The sequence below is a fragment of the Ranitomeya imitator genome, chromosome 1 (assembly GCF_032444005.1).
Source record: "Ranitomeya imitator isolate aRanImi1 chromosome 1, aRanImi1.pri, whole genome shotgun sequence".
In the NCBI taxonomy this organism is placed as follows: Eukaryota; Metazoa; Chordata; class Amphibia; order Anura; family Dendrobatidae; genus Ranitomeya; species Ranitomeya imitator.
Window position 1 is genome coordinate 856,855,242 of NC_091282.1, and position 27,208 is coordinate 856,882,449.

General features: G+C 45.0%; 1 protein-coding gene across 2 annotated transcripts in view; it reads left to right on the forward strand.

Moving 5' to 3' along the window:
• The window catches only part of TBC1D2 (TBC1 domain family member 2), a 158,678-nt gene that overhangs the window by 70,206 nt on the left and 61,264 nt on the right, over positions 1-27,208 (forward strand). For both annotated transcript variants that reach the window (XM_069741882.1, XM_069741890.1), the window contains exons 7-8: positions 11,696-12,076; positions 12,180-12,290. In XM_069741882.1, coding sequence (XP_069597983.1) covers positions 11,696-12,076; positions 12,180-12,290 — 492 coding nt within the window. The remainder of the gene's footprint in view (positions 1-11,695; positions 12,077-12,179; positions 12,291-27,208) is intronic.

Sequence of the window (27,208 nt, forward strand, 5' to 3'; positions counted from 1 at the left end):
GGGGCCATAACAATTGTGCAGTACTATAAGGGGCAATGTCTGTATGGAGCATCTGTATGGGGCCATAACAATTGTGCAGTACTATAAGGGGCAGTGTCTGTATGGAGCATCTGTATGGGGCCATAACGATTGTGCAGTATTATAAGGGGCAGTGTCTGTATGGAGCATCTGTATGGGGCCATAACGATTGTGCAGCACTATAAGGGGCAGTGTCTGTATGGAGCATCTGTATGGGGCCATAACGATTGTGCAGTACTATAAGGGGCAGTGACTGTATGGAGCATCTGTATGGGGCCATAACGATTGTGCAGTACTATAAGGGGCAAGTGTCTGTATGGAGCATCTGGGCATATTTTAATATGGAACATTTAATGGGGCCCATCAATCTTTATGGAGCATTATATGGGGCTCCTGATTTAATATGGATATTCAAAAACACTTAACCTACTGATGTCTCAATTAATTTTACTTTTATTGGTATCTATTTTTACTTTTGACATTTACCGGTAGCTGCTGCATTTTCCACCCTAGGCTTATACTCGAGTCATTAAGTTTTCCCAGTTTTTTGTGGCAAAATTAGGGGGGTCGGCTTATACTCGGATCGGCTTATACTCGAGTATATACGGTATTTATTTCCATTTTCCGGTTAGGGTTAAGGCTAGGGTTAGGGCTAGGGTTAGGGCTAGGGTTAAGGCTACAGTTAGGGTTGGGGCTAAAGTTAGGGTTAGGGTTGGGGATAAAGTTAGGGTTAGGGTTTGGATTACATTTACGGCTGGGAATAGGGTTGGGATTAGGGTTAGGGGTGTGTCAGGGTTAGGGGTGTGGTTAGGGTTACCGTTGGAATTAGGGTTAGGGGTGTGTTTGCATTAGGGTTTCAGTTATAATTGGGGGGTTTCCACTGTTTAGGCACATCAGGGGCTCTCCAAACGCGACATGGCGTCCGATCTCAATTCCAGCCAATTCTGCGTTGAAAAAGTAAAACGGTGCTCCTTCCCTTCCGAGCTCTCCCGTGTGCCCAAACAGGGGTTTACCCCAACATATGGGGTATCAGCGTACTCAGGACACATTGGACAACAACATTTGGGGTCCAATTTCTCCTGTTACCCTTGGAAAATTACAAAACTGGGGGCTAAAAAATAATTTTTGTGAAAAAAAGGATTTTTTATTTTCACGGCTCTGCGTTATAAACTGTAGTGAAACACTTGGGGGTTCAAAGTTCTCACAACACATCTAGATAAGTTCCTTGGGGGGTCTAGTTTCCAATATGGGGTCACTTGTGGGGGGTTTCTACTGTTTAGGTACATTAGGGGCTCTGCAAACGCAATGTGACACCTGCAGACCATTCCATTAAAGTCTGCATTCCAAATGGAGCTCCTTCCCTTCCGAGCCCTCCCATGCGCCCAAACAGTGGTTCCCCCCCACATATGTGGTATCAGCTCACTCAGGACAAATTGGACAGCACATTTTAGGGTCCAATTTCTCCTGTAACCCTCGGGAAAATACAAAACTGGGGGCTAAAAAATAATTTTTGTGGGAAAAAATTTTTGTTTTATTTTTATGGCTCTGCGTTATAAACTTCTGTGACGCCCTTGATGGGTCAAAGCGCTCACCACACATCTAGATAAGTTCCTTAGGGGGTCTACTTTCCAAAATGGTGTCACTTGTGGGGGGTTTCTACTGTTTAGGTACATTAGGGGCTCTGCAAACGCAATGTGACACCTGCAGACCATTCCATCTAAGTCTGCATTTCAAATGGCGCTCCTTCCCTTCCGAGCCCTCCCATGCGCCCAAACAGTGGTTCCCCCCACATATGGTGTATCATCGCACTCAGGACAAATCGGGAAACAAATTTTGGGGTCCAATTTCTCCTGTTACCCTCGGAAAAATACAAAACTGGGGGCTAAAAAAATAATTTTTGTGGGAAATTTTTTTTTTTTTTTTTTTTTTACGGCTCTGCATTATAAACTTCTGTGAAGCACTTGGTGGGTCAAAGCGCTCAAAACACATCTAGATAAGTTCCTTAGGGGGTCTACTTTCCAAAATGGTGTCACTTGTGGGGGGTTTCAATGTTTAGGCACATCAGGGGCTCTCCAAACGCAACATGGCGTCCCATCTCAATTCCTGTCAATTTTGCATTGAAAAGTCAAACGGCGCTCCTTTCCTTCCGAGCTTTCCCATGCGCCCAAACAGTGGTTTACCCCCACATATGGGGTATCAGGGTACTCAGGACAAATTGTACAACAACTTTTGGGGTCCAATTTCTTCTCTTACCCTTGGGAAAATAAAAAATTCGGGGTGAAAAGATAATTTTTGTGAAAAAGTATGATTTTTTATTTTTACGGTTCTGCATTATAAACTTCTGTGAAGCACTTGGTGGGTCAAAGTGCTCACCACACCTCTAGATAAGTTCCTTAGGGGGTCTACTTTCCAAAATGGTGTCACTTGTGGGGGGTTTCAATGTTTAGGCACATCAGGGCTCTCCAAACTCTCCAGAGCTCGATTCCAGTCAATTTTGCATTGAAAAGTCAAAAGGCGCTCCTTCGCTTCCGAGCTCTGTCATGCGCCCAAACAGTGGTTTAACCCAACATATGGGGTATCTGTGTACTCAGGACAAATTGTACAACAACTTTTGGGGTCCATTTTCTCCTGTTACCCTTGGTAAAATAAAACAAATTGGAGCTGAAGTAAATTTTTTGTGAAAAAAAGTTAAATGTTCATTTTTATTTAAACATTCCAAAAATTCCTGTGAAGCACCAGAAGGGTTAATAAACTTCTTGAATATGGTTTTGAGCACATTGAGGGGTGCAGTTTTTAGAATGGTGTCACACTTGGTTATTTTCTATCATATAGACCCCTCAAAATGACTTCAAATGAGATGTGGTCCCTAAAAAAAAAATGGTGTTGTAAAAATGAGAAATTGCTGGTCAACTTTTAAGCCTTATAACTCCCTAACAAAAAAAAATTTTGGTTCCAAAATTGTGCTGATGTAAAGTAGACATGTGGGAAATGTTACTTATTAAGTATTTTGTGTGACATATATCTGTGATTTAATTGCATAAAAATTCAAAGTTGGAAAATTGGATAATTCAGCAAGGCTGGTTGTCAAAAATGGGGGGACCCTACACCGTTTAAAAAAAATGTATTTATATATTTAAATAATTTTAAAAAACAGTGTGGGGACCCCTCTATTCTTTATAACCAACGTTGCTGAGGGTTGCAGCCCCCAGCTTTAAGTTTTGCCTGGCTGGTTATAGAAAATACATGGAAACCCACGCCGTTTTTTTCATTTATTTATTTATAGCGCAGGCAGTGGCTGATGAATACTCCCATCAGCAGCACCTCCTGTCACTGTTAGTAGCGGCAGCAGGGGCAGGCTGATGGGAGTAATAGTCCCATCAGTCACCGCCTGCTGTCTCTTTTATCGCTTAAATATACCTCTCATCATTCTTCCCTGCTCACGCCAATCGCCGGCAGAGCAGGGGAGAATGAGAAGAGCCGTGTTCAGCACCCTGGGCCGGAGAACAGCGCTTACTGTAACGCTTCTTCCCCGGTGCTGATGCATATCACATGGATGACATGCATGTGTGTTATCCGTGTGCATGTGTGCGGGATGTTTTGCGGCCTGTGCTGACATTAAAAAACGGACATGTCAGTGTGTTTTGCCTTCGGACACACAGTCCGTGAAAACATATTGACGTGCACAGACCCGTTTCCTTGAATGGGTCTATGTGTGTATGTGTCTCTGGTACATGTGAAAACTGTCACCACACGTACCAGAGACACGGACTTGTGAAAGAGGCCTAAATCTGGTATTGCTGTAATCACACCAACCCGAAGAATAAAGTCACCTAATCACTTATCCCGCACGAGGAATGGCATAAAAATAAATAAAACCAATTCTTCACATGCTGTTGATTTTTTTTCATTCTGCCTCCCATAGATCACAGTAAGGCTCGGCGCACATTTATCTTGCACTGAGTGCTTACAGCGGGGTTTCTGTGTAAATCTCTGAAATACATGATTCAGACAAAGCACCCGGCAGAAGATTCCCTATAGTGAGGCAGGTGGAGGCACTGTGTACTCCATAGGACCTGTGATCCTGCCGTGTCCGTGTTTTAAGGATTGCATGAAAGTGCCGCCGGCCACAGATTGGTGCACTTCTGAAAAGAAATCACTGAACAGAGGCCAGACTGAGTCCAGAGTAACTCTGCTGCCTCACTATAGTGAATGGATCCCTTAGGGGTTTCATTTGAATCACTTCACTCAGAGATTTAGATGGAAACGTCAAAGTAAGTGGTCAGCGTGATCTCAAACATTATGTAAAATGTTCCCAATAAAAGCTTCAACTCAATCCACAAAAAAGCAAGCCCTCACTCAGATCTGCCATATGTTAACAGAAATATAGGGGTCTTCCACGTTACTGGTAGCACAAAGGTACTGGAACAGCGAAATGACTCCTCGCCCGCCAAAATAAATTCTGCAAATTCTCCGCTCCTAAATAAAAAAGCCCCTTCCTGAGCTCCACAGTGTACCCAAACCACATATAGCGTCCACGTTTGGCATTTCTGAATCGATGAGAGCCCACCTAACTTACAGGTGCATGCCTCCAGAAGCATGGGTTGGGCATAACGTACTGGTGACTACAGCGTACTGGTCACTACAACGTACTGCTCACTACAACAGCAGTTTGCAATTTTCACTCGGCAACATTCATTGCTGTTTGTTTCTGGAAAATACTCATGGAGTCAAAATCGTCACTACACCTGTAGATAAATTCCCATATAGTTTCCCATATGGGGTCACTTGAGGCTGGGTTCTGCTCTTCTAGCAATTAGGGGCTCTGTATATGGAGTCCACAAACTGTTCTCCAGGAGGCAAATAGCTCTCCGTTCCTCCCGAGTCTCACCATATGGCCAAGTAGTACTGTACAGCCACATATTGGGTATTGCTACGTTCAGTAGAAATTGTGGGAAAATGTTTATGCCATTTTTACCCACTTTTTGTGTCAAAATATAAAATCTTTGGCTAAAACAAAATTTTGGTGGTAAAAATATAGTTATTTTGTTTTTAGTGCCCAATGGTATAAAATTCTGTGACACACCCATGATGTGAATATGATCACTGCAACCCTAGATGAATTCATTGAAAGGTGTTGTTTGTAAAATGGGGTCACTTTTGGGGGGGTTCTGCTGTTCTGGCACCTCATGGGCTCTCGCAATGGGTCATAGCACCTGCAACCATAACAATCAAATCTGGTGCTCCTTGCCTTCTGAGCTTTGCGCAGTGCCTGAAAAATATTTCCCGATTACATGTTGGCACACTCATGAAAATATGGACCTCGGTTCGTTGTAAAAACAAATTCCTATTAGCACTTAGAAAAATTAAAAACTTAGGGCTAAAGCAACATTTTAGTGGTAAAAAATATAATTTATTCTTTCTTCACCACTCAGTGGTATTAAATTATGTGAGGCACATGTGGTGTTAATGTGATCACTTCACCCCTAGATGAATTCATTGGGGAGTGTTGTTTGTAAAATGAGTTCACATATAGGGGGTTTGTTCTGACACCTCAGGGGTTCTGCCAATGTGACATTACACCCTCAAACCATTCCAGTAAAATCTGAACTCAAATATGGCACCTCTTCCCTTCTGAGCTTTGCAATGTGCCTCAAAAGTAGTATTCCCCTACATATGGGGTAATGGTGTACTCAGGAGAAGTTGCACAACAAATTGTATGGTGCAATTTATTCTGTTACTCTTATGAAAATGCAAAATTTTGGGCTAAAACAACATTTTTGTGAGGAAAATGTGATTTTATTATTTTCATGGCTCAACATTGTAAACTTCTTGAGTGTTCAAAGTGCTCATCACACATCTAGATAAGTTCCTTGGGGGGGTCTACTTTCCAAAATGGGGTCACTTGTTGGGGGTTTCCCCTTTTTAGCCACATCAGGGGCTCTCCAAACGCGACATGGCATTCAATCTCAATTCCAGCCAATTTTGCGTTGAAAAAGTCAAACGGCACTCCTTCCCTTCTGAGCTCTGTCATTTACCCAAACAGTGGTTTACCCCCATATATGGAGAACCAGCATACTCTGTGTGGCATTGTCAAGTATTTCCGCAGCCAATGTGGCCGAGGCCTTGGTTACCATTTTTACCAGAGTAGGATTCCCCAGTGAGATCTTGTCAGACCAAGGCTCCCAGTTCATGTCAGAGCTGGTCCAGTGCATGTGGCGCACTTGTGGAGTACGAGCAATCCGAACGACCCCGTATCATCCCCAAACAAATGGACTTTGTGAACGATTCAATGGCACTCTGAAGAATATGCTAAGGGCCTTCACTGACAGAGATTCAGACTGGGAGAAGTATCTACCCCATCTCTTGTTTGCCTATCGGGAAGTTCCCCAGGAGTCCACTGGGTTTTCCCCCTTTGAACTACTCTATGGAAGAAAGGTCCGAGGGCCCTTAACCCTGCTCAAGGAATACTGGGAGGGGCAAGTTGAGGATACAGGAGCCCCTGTTGTCCCTTATGTCCTAAAGCTGCAAGAAACCCTGGCTCAACTTGCTAGTTTTGCCCAGAGCAATGTGCGGATGGCTCAAACCAGACAGAAGACATGGTATGACCGTAAAGCACGCTATCGGGAGTTTGTAGAAGGACAACAGGTCTTAATGATTGTTCCCCATCGGCAGAATAAACTGCAAACCACATGGGAGGGTCCCTTCCGGGTTCTCAGAAAACTAAATGACACCAATTATCTTCTTGCTTTAGATGATCAGGGGCTAAGACAAAAGACTGTCCATGTGAATATGATTAAGGAGTACCATGACTGGAACATTCCAGTGATAGCAAGCTGTCGGCTGGCTTCAGAAGATGGTCAAGAGGATGAGGACTCCCTACCTGATCTCTTGGAAGCAGCGAGAGCCCCATCCACTGTGGAACAGGTTCCACTGGGAGATCACCTGGATTCCTTACAGAAAAAAAACAGATGCTGGGAGTGCTTCAACAGAGACAGGCTGCTTTCTCATCCCAACCAGGTCGAACCACCGTCACCCAACATCATGTGGACACTCAGGGTATCCGTCCCATACAACAGGCTCCTTACCGGGTACCTGAATCAGTTCGACACACCATGCAGCACGAACTGGAGGATATGTTACAGTTTGGAGTAATCCAGGCCTCCCATAGCCCTTGGGCCTCTCCTGTGGTGTTAGTACCCAAGAAGGATGGGAGTACTCGGTTTTGTGTGGACTATCGACGACTAAACGACCATACCGTCAGTGATCCTTACCCAATGCCCCGTATTGACGAACTTCTAGACCGCCTGGCTGGGTCCCGATATGTCACTACCTTGGATCTCAGTAAGGGATAATGGCAAATCCTTCTGACGGAGGAAGGGAGAGAACGGTCCGCTTTTATAACCCCATTTGGTCTGTATGAATTTCTAAACATGCCCTTTGGAATGAAGACTGCCCCTGCAACCTTCCAGAGAATGGTGGACCAGATCCTCCAGGGATGTGGTGACTTTGCTTGTGCCTACTTGGATGATATTGCCATCTTCAGCCAGACGTGGGAGGAACATCTGAAACAAGTAGCCGTTATTCTTGACCTGCTTCTTGCAGCAGGCCTAACCATTCGACCAGATAAATGCCAATTGGGGATGGGTGAAGTCCAGTACCTAGGGCATAGAGTGGGAGGAGGGAAGCTCCGTCCTAAGCCTGCCAAAATCCAGGCTATTAGAGACTGGCCTGTACCCCAAACTAAGAAACAAGTTATGGCTTTTTTGGGCACTGCCGGTTATTACCGAAAATTTGTTTCTCATTTCAGCACTGTGGCCAAGCCTCTTACCGACCTGACCAAGAAAATGATGCCCCAGCTGGTGATCTGGACTCCAGCCTGTGATGAGGCTTTTAACCGGCTGAAGGACGCTCTGGTCTGCGACCCTGTTCTGGCTGCTCCAGACTACAAGAGGAGATTCATTGTGCAGACCGACGCCTCTGCTTATGGACTGGGAGCTGTACTCAGCCAGGTGAATGCAGCTGGGGACGAGCACCCCATTGCCTACCTCAGCCGGAAATTGCTGGACCGAGAAGTGGCCTATGCAACTGTTGAAAAAGAATGTCTGGCTGTAGTGTGGGCCCTCAGGAAACTGAGACCGTATCTGTATGGACGAGAATTCACTGTGGTTACTGATCACAATCCCCTCATCTGGCTGAACAGAGTCTCTGGGGACAATGGACGCTTACTACGATGGAGCCTGGCTCTGCAGCCCTATAACTTTACCATACAGTATAGAAGAGGCAGCCAACACCAAAATGCAGATTGACTGTCCAGGCAAGAGGAGCCCTGAGTCCGGTCAGCCATGCCTGTGTGTACTTAACCAGCGACCTGTAGAGGTCCCTAGTACATACACAAATTGGGAGGGGAAGGGATTGTCATGATATGTACTTTTGCCCTGTCCTGTATGTGAATAATATGCCATTTGATGTATGTAACTGTTCTCTGGTTTCTATTAGCTGTAATTTATGTATTTTCTTGTGCTGGGAGTTCACCTGTAACAATATGTCTCCTTCCCCCAATACTTGCAGCCCTAAGCTCTAATGTAATTAAGCTTTGTCAACATCACTAGTGGAGGAATAGCCATTCTTCCTCACAGCAGGTGGCTAGTCAAATGTACATACTACATAGATTAAGCTGAGCCCACCAGTCTAGAATCTTCTGGTGGACCCAACCATTGAATAGAAGGTGTGACCCCTACCCCCCTTCATGGGCGGATCCCAGGAGCTCAGACAATCCATTCTTATTTTGAGATCAGATGTGAGTTGATCTTTGAAGGAGAAGGAGTGGGGATTCTTAGCTGAGGCAAGACCCCAAGCCCATCTGGGACTGCGGAAGCGAACGGGGCGAGACTTGAGCTGAGGACATATCTCGTTGTTCGTGAGATTGTTTTGGGATCCCTTGGACTCGTGTGGACTATTGCTTTGTTAGCTGGCACAAGGATTATCGGGAGGTGCCCCCGAACCTGTTCCGTTGGACTAATTGTGGACTCTGTAGATCTACCTGCATGTGTTGTTCCAGCGTTCTTGATAATAAATCTGTGGAATCATCCATTGGCCTGTTGTCCCTTCTTGCTCTGCCGTACACCCCGTCACACTCTGGACCCCAAAGTTGTTGTGCAATTTGTCCAATTTCTCCTGTTACCCTTGGGAAAATAAAAAAACATTGGGTCTGAATTAAATTTTTTGTGAAAAAAGGTAAATGTAAATTTTTTTAAACATTTCAAAAATTCCTGTGAAGCACATGAAGGGTTAATTAACTTCTTGAATGTGGTTTTGAACACCTTGAGCGGTGCAGTTTTTAGAATGGTGTCACTTTTTGGTATTTTCTATCATCTAGAACTCTCAAAGTGACTTCAAATGTGATGAGGTCCCTAAAAAATAATTGTGTTGTAAAAATGAGAAATCACTGATTAACTTTTAACCTTTATAACTTCTAACAAAAAAAAAAGTTGGTTCCAAAATTGTGGTGATGTAAAGTAGACATGTGGGAAATGTTACTTACTAAGTATTTTGTGTGACATACAGTTAGGTCCATATATATTTGGACAGAGACAACATTTTTCTAATTTTGGTTATAGACATTACCACAATGAATTTTAAACAAAACAATTCCAATGCAGTTGAAGTTCAAATTTCAGTTTTCATTTGAGGGTATCCACATTAAAATTGGATGAAGGGTTTAGGAGTTTCAGCTCCTTAGCATGTGCCACCCTGTTTTTAAAAGGACCAAAAGTAATTGGACAGATTCAATAATTTTTAAATAAAATGTTCATTTTTAGTACTTGGTTGAAAACCCTTTGTTGGCAATGACTGCCTGAAGTCTTGAACTCATGGACATCACCAGACGCTGTGTTTCCTCCTTTTTGATGCTCTGCCAGGCCTACACTACAGTGGTTTTCAGCTGCTGTTTGTTTGTGGGACTTCCTGTCTGAAGTTTAGTCTTTAACAAGTGAAATGCATGCTCAATTGGGTTGAGATCAGATGACTGACTTGGCCATTCAAAAATATTCCACTTCTTTGCTTTGATAAACTCCTGGCTTGCCTTGGCTTTATGTTTTGGGTCATTGTCCATCTGTAGTATGAAACGACGACCAATCAGTTTTGTTGCATTTGGCTGGATCTGAGCACACAGTATGTCTCTGAATACCTCAGAATTAATTTGGCTGCTTGTGTCCTGTGTCACATCATCAATAAACACTAGTGACCCAGTGGCACTGGCAGCCATGCATGCCCAAGCCATCACACTGCCTCTGCCGTGTTTTACAGATGATGTGGTATGCTCTGGATGATGAGCTGTACCACGCCTTCTCCATACTTTTCTCTTTCCATCTTTCTGGTAGAAGTTGATCTTGGTTTCATCTGTCCAAAGAATGTTCTTCCAGAACGGTGCTAGCTTTTTTAGATTTTTTTTAGCAGAGTCCAGTCTAGCCTTTTTATTCTTGATGCTTATGAGTGGCTTGCACCGTGCAGTGAACCCTCTGTATTTACTTTCATGCAGTCTTCTCTTTATGGTAGATTTGGATATTGATACGCCTACCTCCTGGAGAGTGTTGTTCACTTGGTTGGCTGTTGTGAAGGGGTTTCTCTTCACCATGGAGATAATTCTGCGATCATCCACCACTGTTGTCTTCCGTGGGCGCCCAGGTCTTTTTGCATTGATGAGTTCACCAGTGCTTTCTTTCTTTCTTGGGATGTACCATACTGTAGATTTTGCCACTCCTAATATTGTAGCAATTTCTCGGAAGGGTTTTTTCTGTTTTCGCAGCGTAAGGATGGCTTGTTTCACCTGCATGGAGAGCTCCTTTGACTGCATGTTTACTTCACAGCAAAACCTTCCAAATGCAAGCACCACACCTCAAATCAACTCCAGGCCTTTTATCTGCTTAATTGAGAATGACATAGCGAAGGGATTGCCCACACCTGTCCATGAAATAGCCTTGGAGTCAATTGTCCAATTACTTTTGGTCCCTTTAAAAACAGGGTGGCACATGTTAAGGAGCTGAAATTCCTAAACCCTTCATCCAATTTTAATGTGGATACCCTCAAATGAAAGCTGAAAGTCTGATCTTCAACTGCATCTGAATTGTTTTGTTTAAAATTCATTGTGGTAATGTCTATAACCAAAATTAGAAAAATGTTGTCTCTGTCCAAATATATATGGACCTAACTGTATCTCTGTGATTTAAGGGCATGAAAATTCAAAGTTGGAAAATTGGAAACTTTTGAAAATTTTCACCAAGATTCCGTTTTTTTTTCACAAATAAACGCAAGTCATATCAAAGAAATCTTACCACTATCAAACTATCATCAAACCATTCTCAGAATCACCGGAATCCATTGAAGCGTTCCAGAGTTATAACCTCATAAAGGGACAGTGATCAGAATTGTAAAAATTAGCCTGTCATTAACATGCAAACCACCTTCGGGGGTAAAGGAGTTAATAAACGGTATAATTTTTTTTTTTATATTGATTGGGTGAAAAATATTTGAAAGGTAGATATTATTAGATGTATTATCAAATAAATGCACAATATAGATTTATGTTTAATTGAATCTTTGGAAATATTTGAAATGATCAGAGCTAATTATAAGGTGAGTAAACCTAAAACTGTAACATTTTCACTATTGTTTCCACTAGGATCTTGTGAAGCTACTTCACCGTGCTCTTGAGTCTGCTCAAGAGGAAAAAAGAGCATGCAATGACTATTTGAGTGTTACAGAGGAAAAAGACAGACTGGAGCTAATACGACATAAGGTTAGACAAATTGAGGACTTTAAGCAACGCGTGGAGGCCCTTGAGCAGGAAAAACAGGACCTTGAACAGTGTGTTAGTTTCAAGGATTTTCAAATTGGTGAACTGAAGGAACATGTACAACTGCTAATGGAAAAGAACAATGCAAAGCAGCAATTTATCATGAAGCAGAATGAGCAGCTTCTCAGCCAGACTGATTCAGATAAGAAAAGCAGTATTGGAATTGAGACCTTACAAGTGCAATATAGGAAGATTGACAGCTTAATGGTAAGAAAATGGTGTATGCAAACAGATACATTCTTATACGGTGACATGTGAGTTTCTTCTGTAGGTGAAAGCAAAAACTTAATAATTCTTGTTCTTTCACAAGGATGACATTAATGCCTACAAGATACAGAACCAGTTCTTGAACTCTGAAATCCATCAGTTGACACGGTTATGGAGAAACACTGCTGAAAAGGAGACAGCTCTGCTTATGAAGGTAATGATTATCATACTTACTGGATGTGATACAGAATAGGCAAATTATCAGTATACATGCAAAAAGCATGTATTGGACAGTATTCATTGCCAGCAGACACTGTATACAGACAATGAATACTCAGAGGCTTGTCTGTTGATAGGTCTACTTTTTTGTTTTGGCAATATGACGTACCAGTACATCAAAGTTATCATGCAGGCACAGGTGTGCCCGCACAATCATTGCTAGGAGTTCAACTGAAAATAGATCTTTCACCATTTTTTACATGCTAACCTGGCCACATTTTGATAATGTGGCTGAAGATCTCAGTAAAACATAATTATTTCTCATCTCTGTTGCAGAGATATCAGCTTGACCAAAGAGAAAAGTGTGTCAGGAACACAATTGTTGTCAAATCAATATATTAAAAAAGTCATATTTTTATTAACCTGTGGTAGAGCTGCTCACTCATCTGGACACAGAGGTATAACCGGAACACAGAACACTGTCTCTTTAAGAAAATGCTTGGTTTATTGTAGACAGCATAAACCAAGTTTGGGAAAGTAAACATGGCCCTCTGGGCAAAACAGCAAAACAAAGAAACACAGTCCTTTTCCTAGTGGGGATCAGCCCACTCACAGGCAGCAGTGTCCACGGTTCAGATTTAGCAAACACTTCCCTGGAGTGCTCTTTCTCCAGGCCCACACTAAAAGCTCTGGCAGTCAGCCATTTAAGCCCTGACCATGTAACTCCTCCGTCATGTGACTGATCACATGCTCTCGATATCTCACAGGTCCTGTCAGGACACTGCAGATGGAAATGCGTGGAAATTCTCCCTCCCGCTCTATAAAAGTCTACTAAAACGAACCCATAATACAACTTTCAGTAAATTGACCCAACACGTAGAGTGCTGGAGGAAACTATTCTGGTTTTACATCACTGATGCCATCATGCGCAGTGACACGCATCTCCCCTCCATCACTTCACCAGTGACTCTGTCACATATTACCCCCCTCTGCCCATAGTCAGGGGTTTTGGCACCTTCACTGGCTAAGCAGGGGGACTCTGGACAGGGCATTTGCATTCCCATACAACCTCCCTGGCCTGTGCTTCACATGGAAAGTGAAGTCCTGGAGTGCCAGAAATAACCTAATTACCCGGGCATTCTTCCCCTTCTTTTCCCTTATCCATGTCAGGGGTGCATGATCAGATATTAGCCTGAACCTTCTATCTAGCAGGTACTATCTTAGGGTGTCAATTGCCCTCTTGATAGCCAAGCACTCTTTCTCCACGATGGCATAGTTCTTCTCACAGGTGGAGAGGTTCCTACTCAGGTATAGGACTAGGTGTTCCTCACCATCTATTACCTGGGACAGCACAGCTCCTAATCTGACATCTGAGGCATCCGTCTGGAGCACAAACTCCTTTGTGAAGTCTGGTGCGACAAAGACTGGCTGTCGGCACAGGATGAGCTTCAACTCCTGGAGTGCCATCTCCGCTTCAGAGGACCATTTGACCATCGTCGACTTTGTGCCCTTAAAAAGATCAGTCAGGGGGGCAGCTATCATGGCGAAGTTTGGAATAAATCGCCGATAATATCCCACTATTCCCAGAAATGCCCTAACCTGCTTTTTGGAGACCGGCTGTAGCCACCTTTGGATTGCTTCCACCCTGTCTGTTTGCAGCTTTATCTCACCCCTTCCAATGATGTAGCCCAAGTACTTCGCCTCCTCTTTCTGAAAGGCACACTTCTTTGGGTTTATGATAAACCCCGCTTTCCTTAGTGCATCGAGTACTGCTTGCACCTTTGCAGGTGACTTCCCAATCCGGGATGAAGATTACGATGTCATCCAAGTAAGCGGCGGCGTACTTCTTGTGTGGGACTAGTGTCCGGTCCATAGCCCACTGAAAGGTAACTGGGGCTCCTTGTAGTCCGAACGGTATCTGGGTATATTGAAAGCACCCATCAGGTGTAGAGAAGACGATCTTCTCCTTGGAGACAGGAGAATTTGCCAGTATCTCTTCGTTAGGCTAGGGTCCACAAGGTACATCACCACCCTGGACCTCTCAATAAGCTCATCATCCCGGGGCATCGGCTACGCGTCGAACTTGGATATCTCATTGAGCTTTCTGTAATCATTTCCATTTGGCTTTGGCACTAGGACAATAGGGCTGGACCAGCCACTCTTTGACTCCTCGATGACACCCCTGCTCAACATTCTCTTCACCTCCTGGGAGATCACCTCGCGGCGAACTTCAAGAATTCGATACGGCCTTTGGTGCACTCTCACATGTGGTTTAGTCAGGATCTTGTGCCCCACCACCTGTGTACATCTTGGTGACTCCAAAAACAACTCTCGGTCCTGCTGAAGCAGCTCACGGCACTGTTGTTTCTGGGCCTGTGACAGTGTCTATGTCACTGTGACATCTTCGACCTTGGCTTCAGGATGTGTCCCTTGGCACGTTAATTCTATCGGATCCCTGTCTGCCACAGTTTCAGCAGGTTGATGTGGTATACTTAGTATGGCTTCCTTCTCCCTGGTTAGTGGACCTTATAGTTGACATCACTCAACTTCTCGAGCACCTTGTATGGCCCTTGCCACTTGGCAGAGAATTTGCTTTCCACAGTGGGGATCAACACAAGCACCCAGTTCCCAGAGCTAAATTTTCTCAGCCTCACGGCCTGGTTGAAGACCCTCGCCTGGGCTTTTTGTGCTTGAATGAGACTCTCCTTCACAATCAGCATCACCCTTGTGATTCAATCCTGCATTTGGGCCACATTTCCTAATGATTCTCCGGTGGGGTGTAACTTCTGCTTCCCAAGTCTCATTTGCAACATCTAGAAATCCCCGGGTGGTGCCGTCCGTATAACAGCTCGAACGGTGAGAACTCCGTAGAGGCCTGTGGGACTTCCCTGATGGAGAACAGTAGGTATGGTAGGAGGCAATCCCAGTCTCGGCCATCCTTCTCCATGACCTTCTTCAACATGGACTTTAAGGTCTTATTGAACCTCTCCACTAGGCCGTCTGTCTGCGGATGGTACACTGACATCCTAAGTTGGGTAATCTGGAGAGCCTTGCACAACTCCCTCATTTCCTTGGACATAAACAATGTCCCCTGCTCTATCTGGATCTCCTTCGGCAAACCCATCCAGGAGAAAATATGGACTAGCTCTCGTGCTGTACTCTTGGCGGAGGAATTTCTCAGTGGTATCACTTCCAGGTACCGTGCAGCATAGTCCATTACCACAGGATGTATTGATGACCCCTGGCAGACTTAACTAAGGGCCCAACCAGGTACATGGCAATCCGGTCAAACTGGACCTCGATTATGGGTAACGGAACTAGGGGAACTGTGAAAGTGGGATATGGGGGCAGTTAGCTGACAGGTAGGGCAGGATTGGCAGAAATTAACAATGTCCCTGTGACACCAGTTAAACCTCTGATGGATTCATTCTTGGGTCTTATCTACACCTAAATGCCCCCCAAGACATGAACATAGGCCAGATCTAGTACCCTGTTATGACCTGGTGGTCAGGACAATAATGGACATGGTGGTTAAGAGCACACGGAATGACCTGGTAGTTACTGATAATAAAGGACGAGCTCTGGGATGTGGGAACTCTGCTGACCGCAATCCCTAATCCTATCACACACACACTAGAAATAGCCGTGGATTGCTCCTAACGCTCCCTATGCAACTCGGCACAGCCTAAGAAACTAGCTAGCCCTGAAGATAGAAAAATAAAGCCTACCTTGCCTCAGAGAAATTCCCCAAAGGAAAAGGCAGCCCCCCACATATAATGACTGTGAGTAAAGATGAAAATACAAACAGAGATGAAATAGATTTAGTAAAGTGAGGCCCGACTTACTGAACAGACCGAGGATAGGAAAGGTAGCTTTGCGGTCAGCACAAAAACCTACAAAAAGACCACGCAGAGGGCGCAAAAATACCCTCCGCACCGACTCACGGTGCGGAGGCGCTCCCTCTGCGTCCCAGAGCTTCCAGCAAGCAAGACAACAACAAAATAGCAAGCTGGACAGAAAAATAGCAAACCAGAGAAAAACAGGCAGGCACTTAGCTTCTACTGGGAAGACAGGTCACAAGAACGATCCAGGAGTGAACAAGACCAATACTGGAACATTGACAGGTGGCATGGAGCAAAGATCTAAGTGGAGTTAAATAGAGCAGCCAGCTAACGAATTAACCTCGTCACCTGTGGAAGGAAACTCAGAAACACCCACAGCCACCAGAGGAATTCCATGGATAGAACCAGCCGAAGTACCATTCATGACCACAGGAGGGAGCCCAACAACAGAATTCACAACAGTACCCCCCCCTTGAGGAGGGGTCACCGAACCCTCACCGGAGCCCCCAGGCCGACCAGGATGAGCCAAATGAAAGGCACGAACCAGATCGGCAGCATGAACATCAGAGGCAAAAACCCAGGAATTATCTTCCTGACCATAACCCTTCCACTTGACCAGGTACTGGAGTTTCCGTCTCGAAATACGAGAATCCAAAATCTTCTCCACCACATACTCCAACTCCCCCTCAACTAACACTGGGGCAGGAGGATCAACGGATGGAACCACAGGCGCCACGTATCTCCGCAATAACGACCTATGGAACACATTATGGATGGCAAAAGAAGCAGGAAGGGCCAAACGAAATGACACAGGATTGATAACCTCAGAAATCTTATACGGACCAACGAAACGAGGCTTAAACTTAGGAGAGGAAACCTTCATAGGAACATAACGAGACGACAACCAAACCAAATCCCCAACACGAAGTCAGGGACCCACACAGCACCAGCGGTTAGCGAAACGTTGTGCCTTCTCCTGGGACAATGTCAAATTGTCCACCACATGAGTCCAAATCTGCTGCAACCTATCCACCACCGTATCCACACCAGGACAGTCCGAAGACTCAACCTGCCCTGAAGAGAAACGCGGATGGAAACCAGAATTGCAGAAAAACGGCGAAACCAAAGTAGCCGAGCTGGCCCGATTATTAAGGGCGAACTCAGCCAACGGCAAAAAGGACACCCAATCATCCTGATCAGCAGAAACAAAGCATCTCAGATATGTTTCCAAAGTCTGATTAGTTCGTTCGGTTTGGCCATTTGTCTGAGGATGGAAAGCCGAGGAAAAAGACAAATCAATGCCCATCCTAGCACAAAAAGATAGCCAAAACCTCGAAACAAACTGGGAACCTCTGTCAGAAACGATGTTCTCCGGGATACCATGTAAACGAACCACATGCTGGAAAAATAATGGCACCAAATCAGAGGAGGAAGGCAATTTAGACAAAGGTACCAAATGGACCATCTTAGAAAAGCGATCACAAACCACCCAAATGACCGACATCTTTTGAGAGACGGGGAGATCCGAAATAAAATCCATAGAAATATGCGTCCAGGGCCTCTTCGGGACCAGCAAGGGCAAAAGCAACCCACTGGCACGAGAACAGCAGGGCTTAGCCCGAGCACAAGTCCCACAGGACTGCACAAAAGAACGCACATGCTGTGACAAAGGCGGCCACCAAAAGGATCTAGCCACCAAATCTCTGGTACCAAAGATTCCAGGATGCCCAGCCAACACTGAACAATGAATCTCAGAGATAACTCTACTAGTCCATCTATCAGGGACAAACAGTTTCTCTGCTGGGCAACGGTCAGGTCTATCAGCCTAAAATTTTTGCAGCACCCGCCGCAAATCAGGGGAGATGGCAGACAAAATTACCCCCTCTTTGAGAATACCCGCCGGCTCAGGAACACCCGGAGAGTCAGGCACAAAACTCCTTGAGAAAAACAGCTCTGACAAAGATCTGCAAGGATCGAAACGCGTAGCTCGTTTCCTATTGTGCTGTGGAGAGTTTTCCAGCTTATGCTTTTACTATGCATTAATAAAGGACTTAAATTTTAAATTTTGGAGCTGGAACAAAGCTTTTTTCGTCTTCCTATCTAACAAAACTCCTTGACAGGGCATCAGCCTTCACATTCTTAGAGCCCGGAAGGTACGAAACCACAAAATCAAAACGGGAGAAAAATAATGACCATCGAGCCTGTCTCGGATTCAACCGTTTGGCAGACTCAAGATAAGTCAAATTCTTGTGATCTGTCAAGACCACCATGCGATGCTTGGCTCCTTCAAGCCAATGACGCCACTCCTCGAATGCCCACTTCATGGCCAACAACTCTCGATTACCAACATCATAATTGCGCTCAGCAGGCGAAAACTTTCTAGAAAAGAAAGCACATGGCTTCATCACCGAGCCATCAGAACTTCTTTGCGACAAAACAGCCCCAGCTCCAATCTCAGAAGCATCAACCTCAACCTGAAACGGGAGCGAAACATCTGGCTGGCACAACACAGGGGCAGAAGAAAAACGACGCTTCAACTCCTGAAAAGCCTCTACAGCTGCAGAAGACCAATTGACCACATCAGCACCCTTCTTGGTCAAATCAGTCAACGGTTTAGCAACACTAGAAAAATTAGCGATGAAGCGCTGATAAAAATTAGCAAAGCCCAGGAACTTTTGCAGGCTCTTCACAGATGTCGGCTGAGTCCAATCGTAAATGGCCTGGACTTTAACAGGGTCCATCTCGATAGTAGAAGGGGAAAAAATGAACCCCAAAAATGAAACCTTCTGAACTCCAAAGAGACACTTTGACCCCTTCACAAACAAGGAATTCGCACGAAGGACCTGGAACACCATTCTGACCTGCTTCACATGAGACTCCCAATCATCCGAAAAGACCAAAATATCATCCAAATACACAATCAGGAATTTATCCAGGTACTCTCGGAAGATGTCATGCATAAAGGACTGAAATACTGATGGAGCATTGGAAAGCCCGAATGGCATAACCAGGTACTCAAAATGGCCCTCGGGCGTATTAAATGCTGTTTTCCATTCATCGCCTTGTTTAATACGCACAAGATTATACGCCCCTCGAAGATCTATCTTGGTGAACCAACTAGCCCCTTTAATACGAGCAAACAAATCAGACAGCAACGGCAAAGGATACTGAAATTTGACTGTAATTTTATTGAGAAGACGGTAATCAATACAAGGTCTCAAAGAACCATCCTTCTTGGCCACAAAAAAGAACCCTGCTCCTAACGGTGATGACGACGGGCGAATATGGCCTTTCTCTAAGGATTCCTTCATATAACGCCGCATAGCAGCGTGTTCTGGCACAGATAAATTGAACAATCGGCCCTTAGGAAACTTACTACCAGGGATCAAATTAATTGCACAATCGCAATCCCTATGAGGAGGTAGGGCACTGGCTTTGGGCTCATCAAATACATCCCGATAATCCGACAAAAACTCTGGAACTTCAGAAGGAGTGGAAGACGAAATAGACAAAAATGGAACATCACCATGTACCCCCTGGCAACCCCAGCTGGACACAGACATAGATTTCCAGTCCAATACTGGATTATGGACCTGTAGCCATGGCAACCCCAAAACGACCACATCATGCAGATTATGCAACACCAGAAAGCGGATATCTTCCTGATGTGCAGGAGCCATGCACATGGTCAATTGAGTCCAGTACTGAGGCTTATTCTTGGCCAAAGGCGTAGCATCAATTCCTCTCAATGGAATAGGATACTGCAAGGGCTCCAAGAAAAAACCACAGCGCCTGGCATACTCCAAGTCCATCAAATTCAGGGCAGCGCCTGAATCCACAAATGCCATAACAGAATAGGATGACAAAGAGCAAATCAGAGTAACGGACAATAGAAATTTAGACTGTACCGTACCAATGGTGGCAGACCTAGCGAACCGCTTAGTGCGCTTAGGACAATCGGAGATAGCATGAGTGGAATCACCACAGTAAAAACATAGCCCATTCCGACATCTGTGTTCTTGCCGTTCAGCTCTGGTCAAAGTCCTATCACATTGCATAGGCTCAGGCCCATGCTCAGATAGTACCGCCAAATGGTGCACAGCTTTATGCTCACGCAAGCGTCGATCGATCTGAATGGCCAAGGACATAGACTCATTCAGACCAGCAGGCATGGGAAATCCCACCATGACATCCTTAAGGGCTTCAGAGAGACCCTTTCTGAAGATCGCTGCCAGGGCACATTCATTCCACTGAGTGAGCACGGACCACTTTCTAAACTTCTGACAATATATCTCCGCTTCATCCTGACCCTGACACAGAGCCAGCAAGATTTTCTCTGCCTGATCCACTGAATTAGGTTCATCATAAAGCAATCCAAGCGCCAGGAAAAACGCATCAACATCATGCAATGCCGGATCCCCTGGCGCAAGGGAAAATGCCCAGTCTTGAGGGTCACCACGTAACAAAGAAATAATGATCTTTACTTGTTGAACAGGGTCACCTGAGGAGCGAGGTTTCAAGGCAAGAAACAATTTACAATAATTTTTGAAATTCAAGAACTTAGATCTATCACCAAAAAACAAATCAGGAATTGGAATCCTAGGCTCTGACATCGGATTCTGAACCACAAAATCTTGAATGTTTTGTACCCTTGTAGTGAGATTATCCATCAAAGAGGACAGACCTTGAATGTCCATGTCTACACCTGTGTTCTGAACCACCCAGATGTAAAGGGGAAAAGAGAGACAAAACACACTGCAAAGAAAAAAAAATGGTCTCAGAACTTCTCTTATCCCTCTATTGAGATGCATTAGTACTTTGGGCCACCTGTACTGTTATGACCTGGTGGTCAGGACAATAATGGACCTGGTGGTTAAGAGCACACGGAATAACCTGGTAGTTACTGATAATAAAGGACGAGCTCTGGGACGTGGGAACTCTGCTGACCGCAATCCCTAATCCTATCACACACACACTAGAAATAGCCGTGGATTGCTCCTAACGCTCCCTATGCAACTCGGCACAGCCTAAGAAACTAGCTAGCCCTGAAGATAGAAAAATAAAGCCTACCTTGCCTCAGAGAAATTCCCCAAAGGAAAAGGCAGCCCCCCACATATAATGATTGTGAGTAAAGATGAAAATACAAACACAGAGATGAAATAGATTTAGCAAAGTGAGGCTCGACTTACTGAACAGACCGAGGATAGTAGAGGTAGCTTTGCGGTCAGCACAAAAACCTACAAAAAGACCACGCAGAGGGCGCAAAAATGCCCTCCGCACCAACTCACGGTGCGGAGGCGCTCCCTCTGCGTCCCAGAGCTTCCAGCAAGCAAGACAACAACAAAATAGCAAGCTGGACAGAAAAATAGCAAACCAGAGAAAAACAGGCAGGCACTTAGCTTCTACTGGGAAGACAGGTCACAAGAACGATCCAGGAGTGAACAAGACCAATACCGGAACATTGACAGGTGGCATGGAGCAAAGATCTAAGTGGAGTTAAATAGAGCAGCCAGCTAAAGAATTAACCTCGTCACCTGTGGAAGGAAACTCAGAAACACCCACAGCCACCAGAGGAATTCCATGGATAGAACCAGCCGAAGTACCATTCATGACCACAGGAGGGAGCCCGACAACAGAATTCACAACAGTACCCTACACCTATAGGGTCCCGGGACTAATAGCTGCTCTAATACTTCCCCTCTTTATTTAGTTACCCGACATAGCAACTCCCCATTGACTGCAAAGTACAAGAACCTGGTGTCTGCCCCCGGCCCTTGGGCAACCCCATTTAGCACAGTCACATTTTCCAGTACATTTTTCAAGTTCAAGTCCTGCATTTGGGCAGTCCCAAAATTCCCTCCAGAAACCCCCAGTTTAGGAATTTGTCACACTGGTCATCTCATCTCATCCTCGTCACCAGCCAGGACTCACAAGGGGAACTCACCCATCTCCGACTGTGATGGGGTTTCAACAGGGTTGAGCTGGCTCCTGTCTGCGTCCTTTGATATTTTCGCCTTCCCCCACAAATCCCAGAAAAGGCTGAAGTCCCTCCCGATTATCACTGGGTGCAGCAAAACTTCAACCACTCCAACCTCATTGAGCTCTGTACCCCGGCTTGTTTTAACTGACCCTCTGGTGGCTTTACTACCCCTCTTTTGGGGCTCAGATTCTCATGGAGTACCCCAGTATGAGGATTCACCACCCCCTTGCTTTCTTAGGGACTTCTCAACCATCTGGAACCGTTCCACTAGGCCCACCAGTTTGTCTGCATTTCGGGGATCTCCTTGGGTAACCCAGGTCTCACCGGCATAGGAAGGGAGTGCACGAACCTGTCCATGACAATGTTCTCGACCATCTGGGTTGGAGTGGAGGATTCTGGCTGCAGCCATTTTTGCACCAGATGCAGTAGGTCAAACATTTTGGATCAAGGAGGTTTGTCCCCACAATAGGCCCGGTGGTAAACCCTTTGTGGTCTGACTGACAGTCACTCCTGCGCGTGTCACAATTTCAGTTTTTAATTTGGCATACTCCTGCGCATCCTGCAGTGCCAAATCATAATGATGTAGGCGAAGATGACCATGACTTCAGGGTTAGAAGAGAGTTAATAGTTATGAGTCCAGAGGTGGCTGATGAGTCCAATCCAGGCCCTGAAGGTTCGCCCACATACTTGACATAAGGAAGCAGATGTAGTCCATACACCAGATTCTACTTATTCCTTGCGTACAGCACGCTTTCTTTTTGCGTCAAAGAATTTCCTATCTTCAGCTGCACGTGCTCCTGAGGTGATCCTGCCCCGCCAATCTAGACGATCCAGGGCAAGCTCTTCCCATTCATTGATGTTGACTTCCAAGTTTTTGAGAGACGCCTTAAGGCAGTCTTTATAGTGCTTCTTCTGCCCCCCCCAACTGCTCACTTTCCTTGGCACAGTTCTCCGTGCAGCAGTTGTTTCGGTAGTCGGCTGTCAGGCATTCTGACCACATGTCCAGCCCACCTGGCTTGGACTTTCAGCAGGAGAGTGTAAACACTGCCGAGCCCAGTTTGTTCCAGAATTGCAGTGTCCGGGACATTTTCTTGCCACCTGATGTGGAGGAGCCTGCGGAGGCAACTCATGTGAAAATGATTAAGCTGTTTAGCATGCCGTTTGTAGACTGTCCAGGTCTCAGTAGCATAGAGAAGTGTGGTGAGGACCACCGTGCAGTAGACCTTCAGCTTGGTGGTAAGGCTGAGTCCCCTTCATTCCCAGACGTTCTTATGTAGTCTCCCGAAATCAGCACTGGCTTTGGCAATTCTGTTATTAACCTCAGCATCTATGGTTACTTCACGGGAAAGTGTGCTGCGTAAGTAGGTGAAGGTATCGACTGCTTTGAGGTTTTGCTCCTTCACCATGATACGTGGCTCATTGTATAGTTTCCCTGGAACAGGTTGATACATGACTTCGACAATTTCGGTCTCGAGATCAACATTAGAAAAACCGCAAGCTCGAGAAAAACAGTCCATTTCGTGCTGCATCTGCTGTTCTGCGTTAAGTGCACAGTCATCAGCAAATAATAATTTCCGGATAACAGTCTCATGCACTTTCATAACCGCCTTCAGGCGTTTTGGCTGGATTAGCTTGCCATCAGTCCTGTACCTAAACTGGATTCCATCTTCACAGTTGTTAAAGGCATCACTTAACATTGCAGAGAATAGCGTACTGAACAGGGTTGGAGCAAGCACACAGCCTTGTTTTACGTCGTTTGTTACTGGGAAAGCCTCAGATTCGTCTCCAGCATTCAGAACCTTCACCATCATGCCATCATGGAACTGCCAGACGATTGAGATGAACTTGCTCAGGCAGCCGAATTTTGCCATGATCTTCCACAGGCCATCTCTACTGACTGTGTCGAAAGCCTTGGTCATATCAACAAAATACATAGAGGTCACTGTGTTGCTCCTGGCACTTTTTCCTGAAGTTGATAAGTTGAGGTGCTACAAATACCATATCTACTTTTTCACGTTTAGCACGGATACCACCATGGCTTTCGGGTAATAAGCCTTGCTCAAGGTGATGTAAAAGGCGGTTGAGCAAGAGACGAGCCAATATCTTTCCTGCAGTGGACAGAAGGGAGATCCCTCAATGGTTGTCACAAGATTGGCGATTACATTTCCTCTTGTATATGTGAATTATGCTGGCATCTTTCAGTTGTTGCAGAACCTGTTCTTTTTTCCACATATACTGGAATAGTTTGGTCACCGTTTGCATGAGAGCAGGGCCGCCAGCTTTATATACCTCAGCAGGTATAGCATCATTTCCGGGTGCTTTTCCACAAGAAAGTTGTTTTACTGCTTTCCTGACTTCAAATCATAATATGTCTTCTGGGGCTCGCCAGTCGCCTCTGCCCACTGTTTTGGTGGTAGCTTCTCACGCTCCGCCACTCTCTCGAACACAGTCAAAAAGGCCTCCACATAATCACTCAGGGTCATTTTTTTGCATGGCTCATCTTGCCGTCTTCCAGACGTACGTGTGGTCACCTGGACTTGGGAGAGGGGCTTTTGGCCTCCACGAACTGCCTCTGCCAGTAAGTCAATCTGCTGCTGATGTTACTGATGCTACTGCTGTATTTGTTGTATAAACAACTTTTTGGTCTCTTGTTGCACCATCTGTTGCTGCTGTAGTTGCTGCTGATGTATCTGCTGTGCTTGTAGCAGATGTTTGAGCAGGTCCACAATCTTGCCTGACATCTATGCTGGCTTGTGGCTGCCACACGTGTTTGCTGGGAAACTGCCCTCACTTCTAACACTACCTGTGGTATAGAACGGTTCTCTTGGCTGGAAAGGGAGGATTAACTGGAACAGGATTAACTGTCTCTTTAATAAAAGGCTTGGTTTATTATACACAGCATAAACCAAGCTGGGGAAAACAGAAAAACAAAGAAACAAAAAGAAAAACAGTTCTTTTCCTAGCGGGGATCAGCCCGTTCACAGGCAGCAGTGTCTACGGTTCAAATTTAGCACACACTTTCCTGGAGTGCGCTATCTCCAGGCCCACACTGAGCTCTGAAAGCTCTGACAGTCAGCCATTTAAGCCCAAACCATGTGACTCTTCTATCATGTGATTGATCACATGATCTGGACATCACACAGGTCCTTTCAGGACACTGCAGGTGGAGGTACATGCACATTCTCCCTCCCACTTTATGAATCTCTGCTAAAAATCATATTTCATATTTACATGCTATAGCACTACTATTTACTATCTAATTCAGCCAAAATTGTGCTCCAAAGGTCAATTAACTCTCCTTCCATTCTTGGCCTTCCGGTGCTCAGAACCAGTAGTTTCTGACCACATATGAGTATTAGCATACTCTGGAGAAAATAAACCCCACCATTTATTGTGCAGTTTCTCCTGTTACCTTGTTGAAAATGAAAAAATTTGAGCTAAAGCAAAATATTTTTTGCCTCCCAATGTTCTAAACTTTTGTGAAGCAACTATGGGTCCAAATAGTTACCACACCCCTAAATGAATGGAGGAATGTAGATTCCAATACGGGGTTACCTGTGGTGGGGTTTCTGTCATTTTAGCACCGCTGGGGCTCTTCAAACATGACATAATAACAAAAGACTGAATGGCATTTCCAAGCTAGTGTGAACAGGTGCATACTAGGAGCAGCCACCTCATATACAATATACAAAAGAAGTTGCACTCTGTCATTCTAAATATGGAATATATTAAATATGAATAGCAATACTGCTCTGGATAATAAGAAAAAATTGAGACATTTAGCACATGATCTGGCCAATTTATGCCTGCCCAGCAACCAACGAAAAGGTGGTTTCAAACTGCTGGGACCCTACGTGTCTAGTGTGAATACCTCTAGGCTGAAGTCTGAATTCCTGGGTAAATATGGATACCTCTTTTTAGCCCTTTCATGACAGAGGTATTTTGGGGTTTGCGTTTTTGTTTTTTTGCTACCCTTATTCCCAGAGCCATAACTTTTTTTATTTTTCCGTCAATATGGCCACATGAGGGCTTGTTTTTTGAGTTTTTTTTTTCTCGCTACGCCATTTAGCGATCAGGTTAATCCTTTTTTATATTGCTAGATCGGGCGATTCTGAATGCAGCAATACCAAATATGTGTATGTTTGATTTTATTTTGAATGGGGTGAAAGGGGGGTGATTTGAACTTTTATATATTTTTTTTATATTTTTAAAAAACTTTTTTTTCACTTTTGGCATGCTTTAATAGTCTCCATGGGAGACTAGAAGCTGCCATAACCCGATTGGCTCTGCTACATACAGGCGATGATCAGATCGCCTGCATGTAGCAGTATCTCACTTGCAATCCGGCAGTGACAAGACAACCATAGAGGACTCCAGGAGACCTCTGGTTGTCAAGCCAACCCATCGTTGACCCGCGATCATGTGACAAGGGTCACTGATGGGCAGATTTCCAACGTGATTGCCGGAAATGCATGTTAAATGCCGCTGTCAGCATTTGACAGCGGCACTTAACCACTTAATAAAAGCGGGTGGATCGTGATTCCACCCGCAGCTGTTCCGGGCACATGTCAGCTGTTCAAAACAGCTGACATCTGCTCTGAAAGATGTGGGCTCACCTCCAGAGCCCACATCAAAGGGAGGGAGTATGACGTGGGTGTACTATTACAACGTTAGAAAGGGGTTAAAGCCTGTATTTATGGATAGGTAGGATCCTGCTGTAATTAAAACCAAAACACACCATAAGAGGTGTCAAGAATAGTGGAGGTTTTTTCCTCTTATGGTGTGTTTTTGTTAGAGTAGGACTGGCAATACGTAAGGACCCTTGGCGTGGGTTGCCAGCTTAAATATTATGGCCATAATACCAACCAATACCTTACATACATTGTTATGTTTTTGGGCACGTCATTTTTTCAGAGTGCAGCTGGGCCCTAGATGGCTCTATAAACTGTGGCCTCTGTTCACACAGGATGCATTAAAGCAGGGGTCCCCAACCTGTAGCTCGGGAGCCACATGTGGCTCGCGGTCCCATGAATTGTGGCTCGCGGCTGTCTGTCAGCTTGGTGCATTAGCTCCAGTTATAACAAACAGATA